General features: G+C 53.5%; 4 protein-coding genes across 4 annotated transcripts; 1 reads left to right on the plus strand and 3 right to left on the minus strand.

Moving 5' to 3' along the window:
* Positions 1 to 4,092: 4,092 nt before the first annotated feature.
* CTHT_0069540 (uncharacterized protein) lies at positions 4,093 to 5,258 on the minus strand (the record flags this gene model as incomplete). Its single annotated transcript, XM_006697169.1, has 2 exons — positions 4,093 to 4,900; positions 4,984 to 5,258. The coding sequence occupies 2 exons, from the start codon at positions 5,256 to 5,258 to the stop codon at positions 4,093 to 4,095; spliced, it is 1,083 nt and encodes a 360-aa protein (XP_006697232.1).
* Positions 5,259 to 5,729: 471 nt separating this feature from the next.
* CTHT_0069550 (uncharacterized protein) lies at positions 5,730 to 6,307 on the plus strand (the record flags this gene model as incomplete). Its single annotated transcript, XM_006697170.1, has 2 exons — positions 5,730 to 5,742; positions 5,793 to 6,307. The coding sequence occupies 2 exons, from the start codon at positions 5,730 to 5,732 to the stop codon at positions 6,305 to 6,307; spliced, it is 528 nt and encodes a 175-aa protein (XP_006697233.1).
* A 799-nt stretch (positions 6,308 to 7,106) lies between these two features.
* On the minus strand, positions 7,107 to 12,478 carry CTHT_0069560 (putative ATP-binding cassette (ABC) transporter protein; the record flags this gene model as incomplete). Its single annotated transcript, XM_006697171.1, has 2 exons — positions 7,107 to 12,345; positions 12,411 to 12,478. The coding sequence occupies 2 exons, from the start codon at positions 12,476 to 12,478 to the stop codon at positions 7,107 to 7,109; spliced, it is 5,307 nt and encodes a 1,768-aa protein (XP_006697234.1).
* Positions 12,479 to 15,501: 3,023 nt separating this feature from the next.
* Positions 15,502 to 17,202, minus strand: CTHT_0069570 (uncharacterized protein; the record flags this gene model as incomplete). The annotated part of the gene is made up of 3 exons (XM_006697172.1): positions 15,502 to 15,577; positions 15,666 to 17,010; positions 17,193 to 17,202. The coding sequence occupies 3 exons, from the start codon at positions 17,200 to 17,202 to the stop codon at positions 15,502 to 15,504; spliced, it is 1,431 nt and encodes a 476-aa protein (XP_006697235.1).
* Between the last annotated feature and the right edge of the window lie 330 nt (positions 17,203 to 17,532).

The raw sequence follows: 17,532 nt of genomic DNA on the forward strand, positions 1-17,532 counted from the left end.
GATCAAGAGGAGGAGGAGGAGGAGGAGGAGGAGGAGCAGGAGCAGGAGGAGGAGCAACGCTCGTGGTACCTTCCGGACAGGAGGGAAACAGAGTAGAAAAGAAAACCAAGGCTTCACAGCAAAAAGGAAGCCAGGGCGATCAACAGATGAAATCAATCTCAATTAATCGGAAATATCCGTACGAAGGGCCACAAGCGTTCAGGTCTTGGTATGTTAGGTTCCCGACTCCCCTGTGGTCGGCTGTTTCCACGAAGGAATCGGTGGATCAAACCCACTCGAGGCAGCTCGTGGAAGTCCCAGGGAAAAGATGCAGGCAAAAGTCAAGTGAAGACGCCCTTCCAGCAGGTGAATGCGGGCTCCTGCTGAAGAAATGGAAGTTTGCAAGCCCGCAGCCCCCAACAAGGTACACCTTCTTTGATGGAGAGACCTGCCCTTTCCATCATGCCTATCGTCCCGTCCTGCAGCCTGCCCAGGAGATCTGGATTGTGGGACCTGCAAGATGCAGCCAATGTGAGCTAAATCTGGCTTGCAGGGGTGCAAGGCGGATCCACTCCGGAGCTGCCCATCCTTGCCGCCTGCAGCCTAGGACCCGCCCCGTTGCCCTTCTTGGTTACATCATCCCGCTGTGATTGGCTGCGCTTGCTCAGCGCATGGAACCCGCCTTTTGGCTCCCCTTTCCAGTGGTGGGGCCTCTGGAGGCTGGAGATGCTGGCGGACAAAAGAAGATCGACGCAGAAACCTTCAGGCGATGCCCATCAATTTTTTTCTTCTTGCAGTGACCACTGCAGTTACCAGTTTCCCTGTCCTGGACATCAGCACAGTTCACGGCACTCTGTCGCCTGCTGGTGTTGGTCCATGCTGACTCTGAGCCACCTGCGGGGTGAAAAGAGGCGGTCACAGGTCACAACATGCGGACAGTGGTGGACTCTTCCCACTGCATCCTTGGCCAAAGAGCAACAAGCAAAATCTTGTGATCCTGTGGCCAGCAGAACCTCTCATCCCGTCGCCGGCCGCGCGTCAATCATACGGCCGGCCTCTTCAACCACCTGATGCCCAGCAACGCACCCAGTTTTTGTGTTCAAGCGATAAGACCTGCTGGATGAGGCAGCCACCGTCATGTCGATGTTGTCCTGGACGTTTGTCATCCCAAGTTTTCTTTTTTAAATTGCGTGTTAGGGCCCGTCGCGCGTCCAACTGCAGTCCTCACCGCATGCTTGGCAACCTGCAATACCACCACAACCATACCCAACTAACCGCCACTTTCACCTAACGCTTATGCACACCGCACGCGATTCCTCCCCAAGCCTTTGAAAACTCGGCCCAGTCAAGCCCCCTTCCCCCCCCCTTTTTTTTTTTTTCGAAACGGAAAATCGCTGTTGCGGGAGAGAAACGCGATCGGAGCAAAAGCTGCGAGTAAGATGCTTGTTCCCCGCGACTGAATAGTCAGGCGGCTTTAAATGAGCTGCCTGTAATCAATGCGCGTCGCTTAAACCCATGAACCCTGAACTTTGATGTCCTAACGTAGTTTGCCACCTTGAATCTCCCTGCTGAAACGACATCCCCGCAAGGTGCAGATGATACCTCTTGTGGCCACTATGTACTGTACAATGCAGTCCCAAGGGTTCATGTCTCCTCTTACCAAGCCCAACCCAATCCCAATGTCACGCTCTCTTGCATCATGCTTCGACCGATTGACCCTCACCCCAATCGGGAAAAGGCTACAAAGATTCTAGGATCCAATGTCTCATGACAAGAGAAATCGGCCATGGTCATGCTGTGGGGTTGCATGTTGTCTTTGAGCCTCAGCTGTGCGAAAGGCTCCACGCTAACTATAAACAAGTTTGTGCTTCTGAAACAGCGGGGAAAAACTCTCCATCTCTTTTTCCCCATAAAAAGGCCCAGGCATGTTTCTGGCTGCCAATGGTTCCTCCACGCCAAGATGCCAGCATCACTAGAGTCCATGCACAAGCAAAGTTGACAGACAGATCACAATGCACGCAATAGGAGAGATCTTGTGCATGAGAGGTTGAAATGATATGTAGTCTGCACATAAGACAACTTGGGAGATCTCTGCTTTGATTTCTGTCCCCGACCTATTAGCTCCGACCCTTGATAGCCCCTCCTTTTTTGAGCCAACAAAGTCTTGTTCTTGCTCAGGAGGTGGGGGTGTCAACCACCACTTCAATACCATTCCATGGCTGGTGAGTACAAGCATGACTGTCATCTCCTGATCTAAACAACTCCTCCAGCCAGTCCCTTGGCCTTGTCCCTTTAGCCTTGCGCAACTCTGATCATTTGCGACTTCAGCCCCGTAATCGACCCTGGTCTTGTATAGTGGTGATGAGCCGTCGAATTACTGTGTGACCTACCTCTCCAAGAACTCCCAGACTTCCTACACCGCGGGGTTGGTGAACAAGATGTTCCGGAACCGGCATAGATGGCTTGACTCTCTTGCATTGCATGGTTGGTGAGCATGCTGTTCTAGAACTATAACGCATCCTTCAGCTAGTGATGTTTTCCCTAGTACCATGTCACACATAACGAGGATTGTCTATCGCATTCCACGAGGGATACAGCACGCGTGTGAGCTGTTCAAAGATGCGGTCTCCGACTTCAGACTTGGAGTGTTGTCGTACAATCTTGAGTTACTGGCTTTATTGTCATTGGAGGTTGATGACTTTTGATGCGGTAGTATCACCCTCTAATTCCAGAATATTCTTGAGTAGACTGCTGAGACTTACTTCCGAGATCGCGTTGAAAATGGGCAGGAGGAGATGGTTTGTAATGCTAATAGGCGCTATCACGGCAGGTGCTTGTTGGAAACCCCAAAGGGGTTACATGTTGTGCCGCATTAAGGGTTGACATCCTTCTCGATGATGACAACGGCCGTGACAGATGAGCTTTCTGCCTACTAAACACCACATAGTTCAATCTTTAATATGGACCCGGCTAGAGCAACTGTTGAAGCTTCAACACCACTGATTTTGCCATAGTCAGAAACGACAGCAATGTCACCTGCCGAGCAGTGAAAGACGCAAGAATCAAACAGAAGAAATGCACAATGAGAGTCTATATATATCTTATGCAGGTTTAGACCCCAGAACTACCGACAAGCTGAAGATTACTGGACAATCAATACCTCATCAGAAGTCAATCTTGAACCTTATTTTGGCTGACATTCCTTCAAGTGGTCCAAGCAACCCCAAGATTTAGCAGTTCTCTCGCGGAAGTAGATCCACGTTCGGCATCAAAACATTTCTTGGTTTAGCAGCTGTTGTTCAAGTTGCCTTTGGTCTTAGTCTAGGGAAAGCAGGGAAACGACCATCGTATTGGTACTGCTTCGATCGGAAAAGCGACCAAGGATTAATCATACTTCGGCCAAATGTGGCAGAATGTCAGGCTGCTTCTGCAGGCTTTAATAGTATGTCATCTCTTTCCGCTTATTCAGTTTGGCCCTCGTTTGATTTCACACCAGTCCACCTCCCAGACATGGCGCTATTCGTCCCCAACCAAGCCAATGCCCGCGTAGAAGTCAAAGTACGGCTCTTGAGTAGGCATACTGGAGAGCAATAAACTCTACAAGACGTTGCAAGTTGAGCAGGCCATGCTTTTTTTTTATTAGAAGAGCCAACAAAGTTGTCCGACGAATGTATGCGGAAAGGGGAATACGGACGATGGACTGGATTTTACTCTATCGAGTTCAACATTACAGTACCAGCTTGAGTGGATCTCGTAAACTGATGGAAATGAAATATAGGGATGATGAGAAAAAGGAGAACAAACGGGTTTATGCAGTAGTTACTGTTGTGCCCAAGCAGAAACAAGGGGAAAGCCCAGGCCACAGACACTTTAAAATTGATAAGTTTATCTTTCATCTTGATACTGAGGCCATACGGCTAACAAACCGGGCAAACCTCAACCCAGCAACATTTCATTTGCAATTATGTGCTCCTATTTTAAAGGCGAAAATCACAGTATCCCTTAACCTCCCTTTCTTGTTCTTTTTTTCCCTTTTTTTTTTTTTTTAGCCCATGACCCGTCTACTTGCCATTTTTCTACCGCCCTAACCCCATAACTACCTAATTGTCCAAATCACTCTAACCTTGGACGCTTACTCTCCGCGCTATCAGCCCCATCACCATCGGGCACCTCTTCTCTGGGGCGCCGACTCCCTGCACCCTCTCCCAAACCCTCATTTTCATCCCCATTTTCGCCCTCCTCTCCCGGAAGCCGAATCTCAATATCCACCTCCGGCAACTCTTCGCCATCCCTCCCAAGCCAATTTCCATTCTCGTCAAAAAACTCGTGCACATTCTCTGCGGTAATCCAGCCCGAGCTGCCGGGAAAAGGGGGCGGCAACCCGTTTGTAGAGTTATTGTTAGCGGCGGTATATGCGCCGGGGATGCCATTAACAGCTTCGACATCCCGCTCAAAGACGATGCGAGGGTCGTCTTCTGCGTCACCGTCTGCTGTACCCTCGTCATCATCCCAGTCTCCCTCTTCGTCGTCATCTTCTTCGCCTTGGCCAATGTTCGGATCGGGGTTGAGACGCGAGCAGGCGGAGATGGCTTCGTACATTTTCGCAGCTTCGGATTTAGGCTCTGAAGAGGCTGCATCGGTAGAAGAAGCAGACTGCGAGTTCTGTCCCTGTGTAGTAGAATGGGACTGGGACCGGGCATGAGTCTGGGATTGGGACTGGGCAGGCGGAATAAGAGTCAGATCGACAGTATCGCAGTCATCTTCCCAGCCTCCTCCGTCACTCAGCTCCAGCTCAAGGAAGATCGAGGGGTAGGTGGCGCCGGTGGAGGGGTCGCGCAGGATACGCACGCCGTGCACGCCGATGCGGTGGTAGGGGATTGTGATGCCGCAGGCGGCGGTTGGGGAGAAGAGGGCGAGGTTGCTGTTTTATGGCCGGCTGTTAGCATCTTCTCTTGGAATCCAAGCTTGGGAGACAAGGTCAATTGACAGGGAAGAAAGCCGTACGCAGAGTTCACAAATACATCCACGACCTGCTCAACCTTCTCATTTGCCGCGCTCACGGCGCCATTCTCCGGCGCAGTGGGCTCATTCTCCAAATCTGCGGGGAAGAAAGGCAGCTTGCCGCGCTTCGACTTGTGCAGCCAGGCCTTTGCGCCCGTCGCATGGTAGTAGAGCACGGGTTTCCCGTCATAGAAGCTGGCAGGTGTAGTCTCTTGGTGGTCGGAGAGCGTTATGTAATCGCTCAGAGAAATGGGCGAGCGAATTGTTTCGAGGGCCATCTTTCTCGAAGGGAATCAAGATGTCGGATTGGCTGAAACAGCAAAGTTTTTGGAGGGAGCTGCAACTTTTGGGAAGCTTGGAGCTCGGCGTTGGAGACGCGAGGGTCGCGTGTTTGATCGCGATCGGGAAACTTTGTGGGGTTGAGCTTTTATCGATAAGCTTATCAAAGTACCCCGCTGGCCAATGCGGTTCTCACTCATGAGGAGCTGGACAATTCGTCCATGTTCCTCTTCTCATCGCAATTGTCACTGTGACTTTCCATCCATCGGTAACGTGATCGTCGCTCTTTTACATCTTACATTCGACTTAAATTGAAACCCAAGAAAACAAAAAAAATTTTTTTCATTTCAGGACTGAGAACATCAAGACTTCTCAACAAATATCCACGCCGACATCAAAACAAGCCAACAACCCATTCATCAAACTCATTTCACCCACATCTCCAAGACTTGTTCTTACCAACTCACACAATGCACGACACAAGTATGTCCCCCCTCTTCTCCCAAATGATCTCTCGCTAACCAAAGTTTTAGAAACTCACCCCCTCCTCCAACAACTCCCCCTTACAGTCTCCCCCTTCCTTAACCTCCCTACAGCCCCGACCCTTCCCTACACCTACAAACCTATGCCCTCGACCCTGCCCCCCTCCATCCTAACCCCCCCTCCCCCAGAAACCCAACCCCACCCCTCCTCTTCCTCCTCCTCCTCCTCCTCCTCCTCTTCTGGCTCTCAATCCCTCCCGAAATACGTAACCTCACCGGGAGGAACACACTCCGCCCACCCATCGGAAATCATTTCCTCCTGTCGGGCGTTGCAATCCCATCTGAGCAAACTGCAGAGTCAGGGGGAAAGAGAACTGGAAGAGTTTGAGGAGAGGATTAGGAAGAGGGAGCTGGCTGAGAAGAGGAGGATTGCGCCTGGGTGGTTGGATAGTGAGGTTAGGGTGCTGCAGCCGGAACGCGTGAATAAGGGAGATGAAAAGGAAGGCGGGAAAGATGAAGGGGAGGAGTTGGATCGGGTATTTGGACTGTTAGAAGTTGGAAATTAGGTTGTGGTTAGGTGAGAAGGGTGTTGAACAGAGGAAAGGAAGATGGCTGTGGGTCGGTCCCGGAGAGTGAGGGGAGGTACTATACTAAGGATGATGGAATAGAGAAATGTGGAATGGGGCACATATATATACCACAGTGGGTGGCTTGAGAGCAGATTTAGTAAGCTAGACTCTAGGAGGACTTCCAGACTATGATGTAAGACTAGTGGAACCAGCAGACGTGCACATTTTTTTCAGTCCAGAGAGGACTTTTTTTTTTAGTCGCGTTGATTCTGCAGTCCTACCTAGTGTAAATGATAAGGCCACTCAATCAATGAGAGGAAAAGCAATCCTTTTCAGGCCTTCACTTGTCACAGCAACCAGGGAAGACACCAATTTCTACCAATACTATGTATATCGCTACCTGTGTTAACTCATCCTATCACCACTCAAAACCAAACAAAAAAAATTATTCGATCCCTGTTCCATCCTAATAACGCCAACATGTATCAGTGACCAACCCCCGTAATAATCCATCCTTGCTTTCATTTTCCCCTTTTCCACTTTAAGTCGATCAGCTTAGTTAGTTAATTCTGGAGTTATGTACAAAAGCACTACACCAAACACTTAACCTCTTCCCCTTCTTCCCCCTTCTTCTTCTTCTTCTTCTTCTTCTTCTTCTTCCATACCCCCAAAAAGGGGAGGAATCCTCACTCCGACCCAATCTCACACTGGCACTGGTGGTTGTAGCTGTGGTAATCGTGTAAAATGTCTCCAGCCCAGACGAGGCGGTAGACGCTTCCGAAGGGAAGAAGCCTCTCTACGGCTTCTGGCCGGCGGATGGTGCTGAGTCTTCAAAGGCAGACTGCTCAGGCTGTTCTTCGCTCACGCCCTTCTGCTGCTCTTGTCGCCGACCTTCTTCCCCACCACTCGAACCCTCACTCCTCTGATCCTCTTCCTCTTCCTCCTCCTCATCCCCCACATCGACCAAAACCTTTTTCCTCCACGCCTCCCTCGCCACCTGCCTCAACCCGACGAAATCCCCAGTCATCTCACACATCCCCCTAAACACGCCCCCCTTCTTCTTCATGAGTTCCCACGGATGCCCGTACTCCACCAACGACCCCTTATCCAGCACCAGCACCTTATCATAATCCGCGATGGTATGCAGGCGGTGCGCAATGGTAATGATGGTGCTGTCCAGCTCGCGGATGGTCTCCTGGATGGCAGCGTCCGTGGCATAGTCGATGGAGGCGGTCGCCTCGTCCATGACGAGGACGGTCGGGTTTTTGAGGAGGGCACGGGCCAGGCAGAGGAGCTGGCGCTGGCCTTGGGAGAGGTTGTTGCCAGACTCGGTGACGGGGGAAGAGAGGTCGAGGAAGGGGTTCTTGTTCGTGGGAATCGCGTCTGCTTGTTGCTGGTCTGAAGCGGCTCGGTCGGCGGCCTGCTCCGAAGAGGAGGCGGTCGTCGGCGCCGGAAGAGCCGCGCCTGTAGAAGCAGAAGGCATCTCATCCGGCTGGATGAGATGGACCCTCCTCAACGCCGCAAAGATCTGCTCATCCGTATACAAGTCAAACGGGTCGAGGTTACTCCTGATGGTCCCCATGAAAAGCGTTGGCTCCTGCGGCACGATCGTGATCGCCTCGCGCAAATCTCTCAGCCCAATCGTGCTGATATCCACATCGTCAATGAGAATCTTCCCCTCGTCCGCCTCCAGGGCCCTAAAGATCGCTAACGTCAACGAGCTCTTGCCGGCGCCCGTCCTCCCCACAATCCCAATCCTCTCTCTTGCCTCGATCTTAAAACTCAGGTTCTTCAACACCGGCTCCAACTCCTTCCTATACCGCGTGCTATAGTTCACGAACTCAACCGTCCCCCTCGAAGGCCACCCGCTCTCAGGCCGGTTCTTCTCCACGACCGCCTCCGCCTCCTGCTCAACGTCGAGATACTCTCTAATCCTCTCCACCGAGTTCATGTTCTGCTCATTCACCGCATATAATCTCACCAGCCAGAGGATATTCTCCGAAAACCCGATCGCGTAGCTGAGCGAAATACCCGCCGATCCGGGATCGATCTTGCCCAGGCTCAAGATGACGAAGACCCCGGCAAAAAACGCCACCATGTCTCCGAGCAGGTCGGTGCGGAATGCAAGCCATCTGTTAGCAGCCCACAGGTAGATAAACGGCCGCAACTGGGTGTTGATGCGCGCCAGGTTGTCGCGAATAAAGCGACGCTCGTCGCCGTATGCGCGGATGGTCGTCACGCCGCTGAGGGTCTCGCCGAATTGTTGGAAGAGCGGGCTGCGTTCGACGGATTCAAGACGCTTCAGGTCGCGGGAAGCGTGCAGGTAAAACGCGCCGAGGAAGATGTATGCTAGCGTGATAAACACGCCGGCGATCAAGAACCCGGGCGTGATCCATGCGATCAGGACGACGGTCACAACGATCCCCAGCGCGCAGGTCATCACACCGATAGCGACGGGCGCCACCTCCTGGTCGATGGCCTCGAGGTCCTTGCTGAAGCGGTTCATGATCTGTCCGAGGGGCGTGACGTCGAAGAACTTGAACTTGGCGCGAGTGACCGAGTTCATCAGGCCTGCGTGCAGCTTCCACGAGGCAGTCAACGACCCGAAGAAGATCCAGAGATCGCGGATCAGCGCCGTCGCGGCCCCGGCCAGCCCAATAAGCGCCAGGATGCCGAGATAGTACTGCACGTTGACCTCCGGCGTCCCATCCGCGTCCGCGCTTGCGGCGGCGGAGACGAACCCAGCCCGATCCCTAACCCACGTCCCGATCGACGCAAAGTAAGTCGGCGACAGCGTCTGAGCCGAGTAACTCGCCGAGTTGACGTTGAACAACAGCACCGCCTCCCTCGACGACTTCTCCTCCTCCTGCTCGGTATACTGATTCGACCACTCCTTGATCCAAATACTACTCGCGACGCCCGAGAGCTGCTGCGCGGTGAACACCACACACGCCAGACACCAAAACCACCAGCCTCCCATAGAACGCAAGTAAAGCTTCATAACCGGCCACTTGACCGACCCGACGGCCTTATGCTCCTCCATAGCGTCTATCTTCTTCGCCTCCTTCTTTTTGGCATTCTCAGCCCGCAAGGTCTGCTGCGCATCCGGATCGGCCTCGTTCACCACGAGCGTGTCACCGCTCTCCTCGCCCACGCTCGACGGAACACGGCTCGGCACCCGCGAGATATGCGCCGACCCGGGCGCAGATTCCCGCGGCAGCGCGTCTTCGGGAAGCTTGCCGGCCGCCACCAGCTCCTGCGGGGTCCCCTGCGCGGCAATCCGCCCATTGTGCATCGTAACCACATAATCAGCCTGCGGGACGCACAAAGGGATGTTGTGGGAGACAAGAATGCAGGTGCGTCCCCGCATGAGGGGGCCCATGATGCAGTTGTTGAAGATCCACTGCGCGGTATGCGAGTCGACGGCGCTCAGGCAATCATCCAGGAGCAGATGCTTCGAGTTGGAGTAGACCGCACGAGCCAAAGAGATGCGCTGTTTCTGGCCGCCGGAGAGGGTGATGCCTTTTTCGCCGACAAGAGTTTCGTCGCCGTTGTCGAGGATCTCGAGATCACGTTCCAGAGCGCAGGCGACGATGACGTCGTGGTAGCGCTTCTCGTCGTAGGGGGCGGAGAAGAGAATGTTGTCCTTGATGCTGGCGTTAACGAGCCAGGCTTGCTGGGCGACGTAGGCGCACGTCTCAGCCAGGCCCGTTTCGGGATCGGGTCGCACGTCCTCACGGCTGCGGCCGCCGGGGAGGTAGACGCGCCCTTTGATCAGGGTCATCTCGCCGAGGAGGGCCATGAGCATCGAAGTCTTGCCAGACCCGGTCGGACCGGTGATAACGTTGAGCTTGCCGATCTTGAAGTCGACGTTGAGATCCAGCAAGCGGAACGCCATCGTCCCGTCCTCCTTGACGGCTGTCTTGCTGCCCCAGATGAAGGTCGCATCATTCCGGAAACCGATGACCCTGTTGCCGTTCTCATCGACGTTGTCGATCCCCAGCTGCGCAAACTTCTCGGTCTCTTCCTCCGACAGAAACTCCTCAATCCGATCAATCGACACCTGCGACTCCTGTACATGAGCAATCATGTCACCTAGCTGATCGAGCGGATACCGCAGCAGCATGAACAACGAAATAGCCGTGAACGCCACCGACGGGTAAAGCGGCTTCTTCTCGACCACGGTATAGATCAAGAACGAGAAGAAGGTAATCAAGATCGGCACGGTATTCCACACCGCGACGGCCGCCGCCCAGATTATGTACCGGGTCCGCAGAGCCTTGAGCTCAGCACGGCGCTTCTCATCCACAATCTTGGAAAACCGATGCTCCCAGGCAAAGTACTTGATGATGCGGATATTCTGCAAGATCTCGTTCGTCGTGTGGATCCGCTTGTCCGTAGCAGCCATGATCTTCTTCTGACTCGAGTTGAATCCCTTGCCGAAAGCGATATTGACGGGAAGCAGCAGCGCCATGACGATGAAGCCAGGGATTGCGCTGAGGCCCATGACGCGGTAGAGCAGGGTGATGGCGACGAGCAGCTGGACGGGGGCAGCAGCGACTAGGAAGTGCAGGTATGCCGTCACCTCGGACACCTTGAAGCTGTCGACCGACATCAGGTTGATGATGGTACCCAGGTTGGCCTGCTCATCAGGCTCGCCCTTCTTGTCCTTGTTCTCAGGTCCTTGGGCGTTCGCGTCGGCCTTTTTATCGTCAGAATCCTTCCCAAGACCCAACAAGCGTTTTGCTTTGGCGAGGAGTCCCTTCTTCTTAACGCCCTGCTCCTCCTCCTCGTCTCTCCTCCTCCTCTTCTTCTTCTTCTTCTTCTTCTTCTTCGCCCCTAGCGTGGAATCGTTCCCCGCGGCAGCCTTCCTGCGCAAAGCCTTGGCGTAAATCTCACCAACCAGGATAGCCCGAATATTGATACAAATCTTGCGACCGATCCATAGCGCTTGACCGTCGCAGATCGATCGGACAATATCCGACACTGGCAGCAGAATGACGTAAAGCCACAGCACATTCCGCGGCGCGATCGACGGGTTCTCGACATACTCCAAGATCTGCCTAAGCAGGAGCGTGGGCGCGAACGCGAGAGCACCACCAAAAGCCGCCCAGATTGCCTGCGCCAGCAGCATCCCCTTGAAGTACTTCACCAGATGCAGCGACAGAACCGTCGTTCGCTTCACCTGGCGATAGCTCGCCAGCACGGCGGCAGCCTTATCCCTCGGCAGCAGGTTCCAAACCCGCTTCATCGTCAAGGGCTCCTTCCAGCCCGCCCAGATGATCGAGTCGACCCAGGAGAAGGTATAATGGGAGAACAGACTGGCGAGGTTCTCCCTGCCCGGCTCGATGCCATCTTCCCACTCGAGTAAGATAGTCTTATTACCCTTCCGCGTGCTAATGGCCATGCCAAAGAGCAGCGAGGTGAGCGCAAACTCGGCAATGACCAGTGACTGGGCCAGGTGCGAGGCGGGATGGATCAGGGCCGAGCGGAAGATGACCAGCGTAAAGAGCCACTGGAAACTGTAGATGGTAGCAGTATGGTTCCAGAGCCGCGGGACGCGCCATTGCGTGTTTCCGAGGAACAGACGCAGCGAGGTCAAGAGCAGGGTGTATACCCAGACGACCAGGCCAGCAATTGCAGACATGCGACGGCGATCATCGTCATAGGCGCCCGTAGCGAGCGCAGCGGTATTGATGGCGACTAGCCCGGCGACAGCCAGCTCCTCGACAAACACCGATAGTGTCTGCGCCTGCGGGATGTCGGCCTGGACGATGGAGCCGCGGGTAGTGGTTTTTACCAAGGCGAGCCGGCCGCCGCCGATGGTCAAGTCTGCTTCATCCTCGCTCTCGCTGACAGGCTCTTCCTCGCGGGGCAGCTCGGTGTGGGTAGCAGGAGAGATGGATGCGCCGCCGTTGAGGATGCGCTCATACCCTCGGGGGCTCTTGGAGCGGACGGCGCGGACAATGTTCTGGATGACGAGGCGCACAAAAGACAGGCCAATGATAATCAACGGCAGCAGGACCCTGAGGTAGCTGTTTGTGTGTGTTAGTTGGCGTGGCGTGCTCGAGAAAACAACGTGAAAAGGGGCCGGACGTACTCATGCTGGAAGCAATGTGTGAAGTCATCGACCCGCCATATTGGCCAGGAACATTCGGCAAAGCCCATCTCGCTCTCGCGCGCAGCGGTTCGCGGCGAACGCGAACGGGGCAACGGCTAATGAGAATGTGACGTGTTGTTTTGCGATGGGAACACAAAACACACGACCTTTAAAAAAAAAAAGCCCGGATTTTGATTTTGGGGGTGAGGTGCTGCAGTGGTTGTCTTAGACTCCACGTTTTGTTTCGTGTACTTCAGTTCGGGGGTGTGCGTTGTGGCGTTTTGTGGTCGTCACCCCGGCACTGGTGCTGATCCCTGGCAGCAACAGCGAGAGTGGTTGATGACTGCCACACGGAGGAACCCGAGAAGTGAGAATAAACAGCAAGTCCAGGAAGAAATTGAAGTTTTTTTTTCTTTATTTTTTTCAAAAAAAAAAAAGAGGTAAGCAGTGTAGGTCGACGGCCGCTCGATCAAATGTCAGTTTAAAAGCACAGTGGGTGCAGTGATCGGTCCGTCGGCGACCTCGGATCCGAGCAAGCGAAGCGAAAAGGTGCTGCGACTTTGAACTTCCACGTTGGGAGTGGACAGCAGAGAAGCAAAGCTCGAAGACAATCGATGGCAGAGACGCGCACTTTATGATCACCACTGCATTTTTCGTCTCGACCGACTGACTGCTCTAGAGGGTCACAGGTTCAGTCTGGGATTGACATCTGCTGTTGTATCAAAAAAAAAGAATTTTGTAAAAAAAAAAAGAAAAAAAAGTTAGAGCGTCGGTCCAAGTCCAGGATGGAAAAACTGCGAATTTCAATGGGAACCTGGCGGGACAGACAAGGGGCTACCCACTTCACCTGCAGAGCTCGAGCACGTCGCCCACTGCAACCTGCTGGCGCCCACGAGGCCTGGGAAGGTCAGCAAAGTGGGGTCGCTCCCAACAGCTTCCAGCGGGAGCGATTGAGCTGCTTACTGTGCCCCGCAGGAAGCTTCTGTTGGTCCCTGGGCATACGCAAGCTTTCTGTGCCTGCTTCTGCGCTGCAGTAAGACATCGCATGGCAACCGTGGCCCCTGAGGGAAAGGTAAAAAAAAAAGGGGGGGGGGAGGGGGAAGAAGGCATCACGATCATGGATCATCGGGGCGACCATCCATTGTCTCATTCGGGGAAGCTTTCCTTTGTTGACTAAAGCTTTCTTTGGGAAAATAAGGGTTTGGGGGATCTTGATTGTGCGACAATTCCATCTCGCCTCTCTCTCTCTCTCTCTCTCTTCTTTTCTTTTTTTTTTTTTGGTCTTACCCCGAGCTTCAATGGAAAACTATATGGAATTCTCAACCTCGACCCTCACCAACTTAAAAATGCGAACACCATGAGAACACACGCGCCCCTACTTCGGGTTTGTATTTCATACCTACATATTTTTACATCCCTACATCCCACTATAACTTCTCGGCACCGGACCGGCGACCGGCTTTCTGCAGCTAAAGCAGCTCCCGCAACGCAGAAAGCAACGCTTCTCCCGCAGCGCACCAGTAGTAACCGAACACTGCTCTCGGCCAGCCAGGCCCCTTTTCGACCCGACGTTAACTCCGACCTCACATGGAGTCATGACTCCTCCGCTCTCCTCACTCCTCACATCGACCCCTCCATTCCAAAATTTTGGGACCTTCCTAATTTGTGGCCCACCTTCCCTCGTCTCGCTGACAACGCCCGTGAGAGACGTGTCTGAACTTCCAACTCCCCCGAACTGAGTCACCAAGCTTGACGCGGGACTCTCATCAAAATTTCGGGGGTGCTCGACTAGCAGAAAAGTAGACTTGCAAGTTAGTTTCCGTAAATGCAGAACAGTTCGCCACGTTGCCATTGAGGCTAAACCGCCCCCAAAATGTCGGTGACGAGTTTTTATTGCCAGCAATTGGTCATTAGAGTCGGCTGTTGACCGACTTGATATCCCCGTCTTTCATCGCAGTGATTTAGAAAATCAATTGTGCCACGTTCTGAAAACCAACAACCCATGACCGACCATGACCGACCAAGACCTTCGGTAGGTCGCCTTGGGCAAAGTGCAACACGTCGCCATCACCCTCCTCTTACCCCACGGCAAAGGGCTCGATCCGCTGGCCGCAGTCTTGGAAACTCTGGTTTAAATAAAAAGATAAGCGCCGTTGCCGTAGCGTCCAACCAAACGCCTCCTCCTGCAGGCTGCAGGTTGCCACATGCTGATGACACACATGCGCCCTTCGTTCGCTCGATCGTAAAAGTCAAGCAGAACGAAACGCCCCGCTTTTTTTTTTTTGTACGACCTTCCCCAAGTGAAACTCCCTGACGGGAGCTTACCTAAGAGTCGCTTTCCGAGCTTCCATCCGATCCTATCTTGCTTCTTCTGAGGGTGCGGGTCTGAGACCGACTTCCAACAACCGACAAAAGCGACTTGTATGCGGATAACTGCCTGGAGATAGATATAGGATGAAAGTCGATGGGGAAGAAGGGAAGTCGGTCGAAAGTCGGTTACACATAAAAGTCGGTAATGATAATTCCACCCTCCTTCAACTTACTTAGAAACCGAAGATAGAGAGTAAAATCGGTTAGCAAGTCGATCATCTTATTTCATTCCAAACTTCATTGTCCAAGATATATATATGTATATATATATATATATACCATGTAGCAAACTCGGTCGAAAGTCGGTCATATTTTTCATTTCAATCTTCATTATCAGTCTCCTCCTCATGTACTCGTCCTGCCATTGCTAAGACCGACCATCTTCAAAAACTTTCAAAACACACCAGACTAACCACCATGCTCAATCTGCGCCTTGCCTCTTCTTGCTGTGTATGTGTATAAAACGCCTCCCTATTTATCACATTTTCCCTATTTGCCTAGTATACAGCACACCCGTTCATTTCATCCATCCATCCATCCATCCATCCATCCCTGCCTTCCAACTCCCCAGGCCATTATAGTGTTAACAAATCAGCAAGGGAAAAATACGCCTGCAAAGCCTGTCTTCGCGTGCTCGACCATTTTTCATAGCCTATGGCAAGCGAGCCTCTGCTGGCCAAAAAAAAAAGTGCAAAGGGGTCAAGAGTGATTGAGAAAACGCTTAACCCATGATCATACCCTTCATGCCAGCCAGATCACCCTCCTTGGCAGCAATCTCGAAGTAACCATAGATGATGCTGGAAACTGGTTAGCAACCATACTCACAGAACAGTAAAAAAAAAAAGAAAGAAAGAAAGAAAGAAAAACACAGCGCACAGAACTTACGTGACAGCAAGCAGGGTACCGGTGCCGGAGCCGAGCGCACCCATGAGGTCGCTGGCAACAGAAAGCGCACCAATGCAAGCACCACCAAAGGCGGCCGCAGTGGGAATGACGCGCTTGAGCTCCTTGTACATGCTCTGGTCGCGGTGGCCGGCCATGACGAGACCCTGGTCCTTGAGTTGCTTGGCAACATCGCGGGGGCTGGAGCCAGAGACCTCGATCCAGGTCTTAGAGAAGATGGCGCAGGCGGTGAGCATGTAGGCGATGTAGACGAAAGTGTGGATGGGGTCGAGGAGAGCCTCTTTGAAGTTGAGAGGGGGAGACATGTAGTAGACCAGACCCGAGACAGCCGAGAGCTGAGAAGAGCCGTCCTTGGCCTCCCAGACGCCGAAGAGACGGACGAGCAGGTTGTCCGAGAACCGAGAGTACAACATCTGGCTGATAAGGAAGATGTTGGACGACAGGGTACTCTGGAGCATGATGGGCATGTTGGAGGTGTAGAAGAGACGGACGGGGTACGAGCCACGAGCACCGCGCTGGCGAGAGGACTTGACGGGGATCTCGACGCGGAAGCCCTGGAGGTAGATGACAGCGGCGAAGACGACAATGGTGGCCAGCAGGTTCATGATGTTGGGCAGGTTCTGGCGGTAGAAGGCCTCCTGCAGAGCACGCTGCTTGTTGGGCCAGGTCATGAGCAGATGGAAGAGAGCAATGACAGCACCCTCGTACTCCGGGCCGCGGCCAGTGTTGATCGAGGTAGGCGAGAAAGCCTTCCACATGATCGACTCACAGATGTTGGTGGCAATGAAGAGCGAGATACCGCTGCCGAGACCATAGCCCTTCTGGAGCAGCTCATCGAGCAGAATGACGATCATGCCGGCCAAGACGAGCTGGAGGATCAGCAGGAAGACGATGCCGGCACCGAGCTCGCTCGGGGGGCCATAGAGACCAGTGAACACGTAGACGGTGGCAGTACCAACCGACAGGATCAGGGCGAAGAGCTTCTGGGCCGACTGGTAGAGCTCGCGGTCCGACTTGAGGTCGAGGTTAACGTCGATCATGTGGGTGCCTGCCAGGAGCTGGAAGACCATGCCCGAGGAGATGATGGGCGTGATACCCAGCTCCATCAAGGTGCCGCGGTTACTGGCCATCATCATGCGCAGCCAGTACAGCGGGTCCGACGAGTCGGACGAGACGATGCCGTACAGCGGCATCTGGCTCATCACCAGGAAGATCAGCAGCGTCAAGCCCGTCCACATCAACTTTTGGTTGAAGGGAATCTTGCTCTCGGGCTGCTGAACCTCTGGGAGGAACGGCACGAAGGGCTTGACGAGATCGAGGAACCGAACTGTTGGCCAGAGCAGCGCGCGTCAGCACATTGTCGTGGAGATCGAGCCATCTCGAAGCTTTTCTGCGCAATACAACTCCGCGAGTCGTCGAGTCGGATGCCCAATGTCGCCGTCGCAGCTCGGGCAGCCAGCTCGACAAACGCGCGCCGACATCGCGCAAAGGGACCAGCGTGGCACTTACGAGAACTCATCTTGGGCAATTGTGTGACGAATCAAGGGAAAAAAAGAAAATATTAAACCATCCAGAAGAAGAAGAAGGGCCAAAAGTGGGAGATAACGACGACAACGACTCCAAAGGGAGGGACCGGAGAGTTGTTGTCGGCGCAATGGGTTTGAGAAAGGGTGAAAGGAAAGGCGACGAAGCAGCGGCGGGCTCCTTAAAGATCTGGCCTTTCCCAGCAAACTTCAATTCAGTGAGGTGTCAATTTCGAGGATGGGCCCACACGTGACCCCCCTGCTTCTGAGGGACAACACAGCAAAAAGGGCCACCTCTCCAAACTCTGGGCACCAGGCGCAGGACT

This window comes from Thermochaetoides thermophila, assembly GCF_000221225.1.
Source record: "Thermochaetoides thermophila DSM 1495 unplaced genomic scaffold scf7180000011822, whole genome shotgun sequence".
NCBI lineage: Eukaryota > Fungi > Ascomycota > Sordariomycetes > Sordariales > Chaetomiaceae > Thermochaetoides > Thermochaetoides thermophila.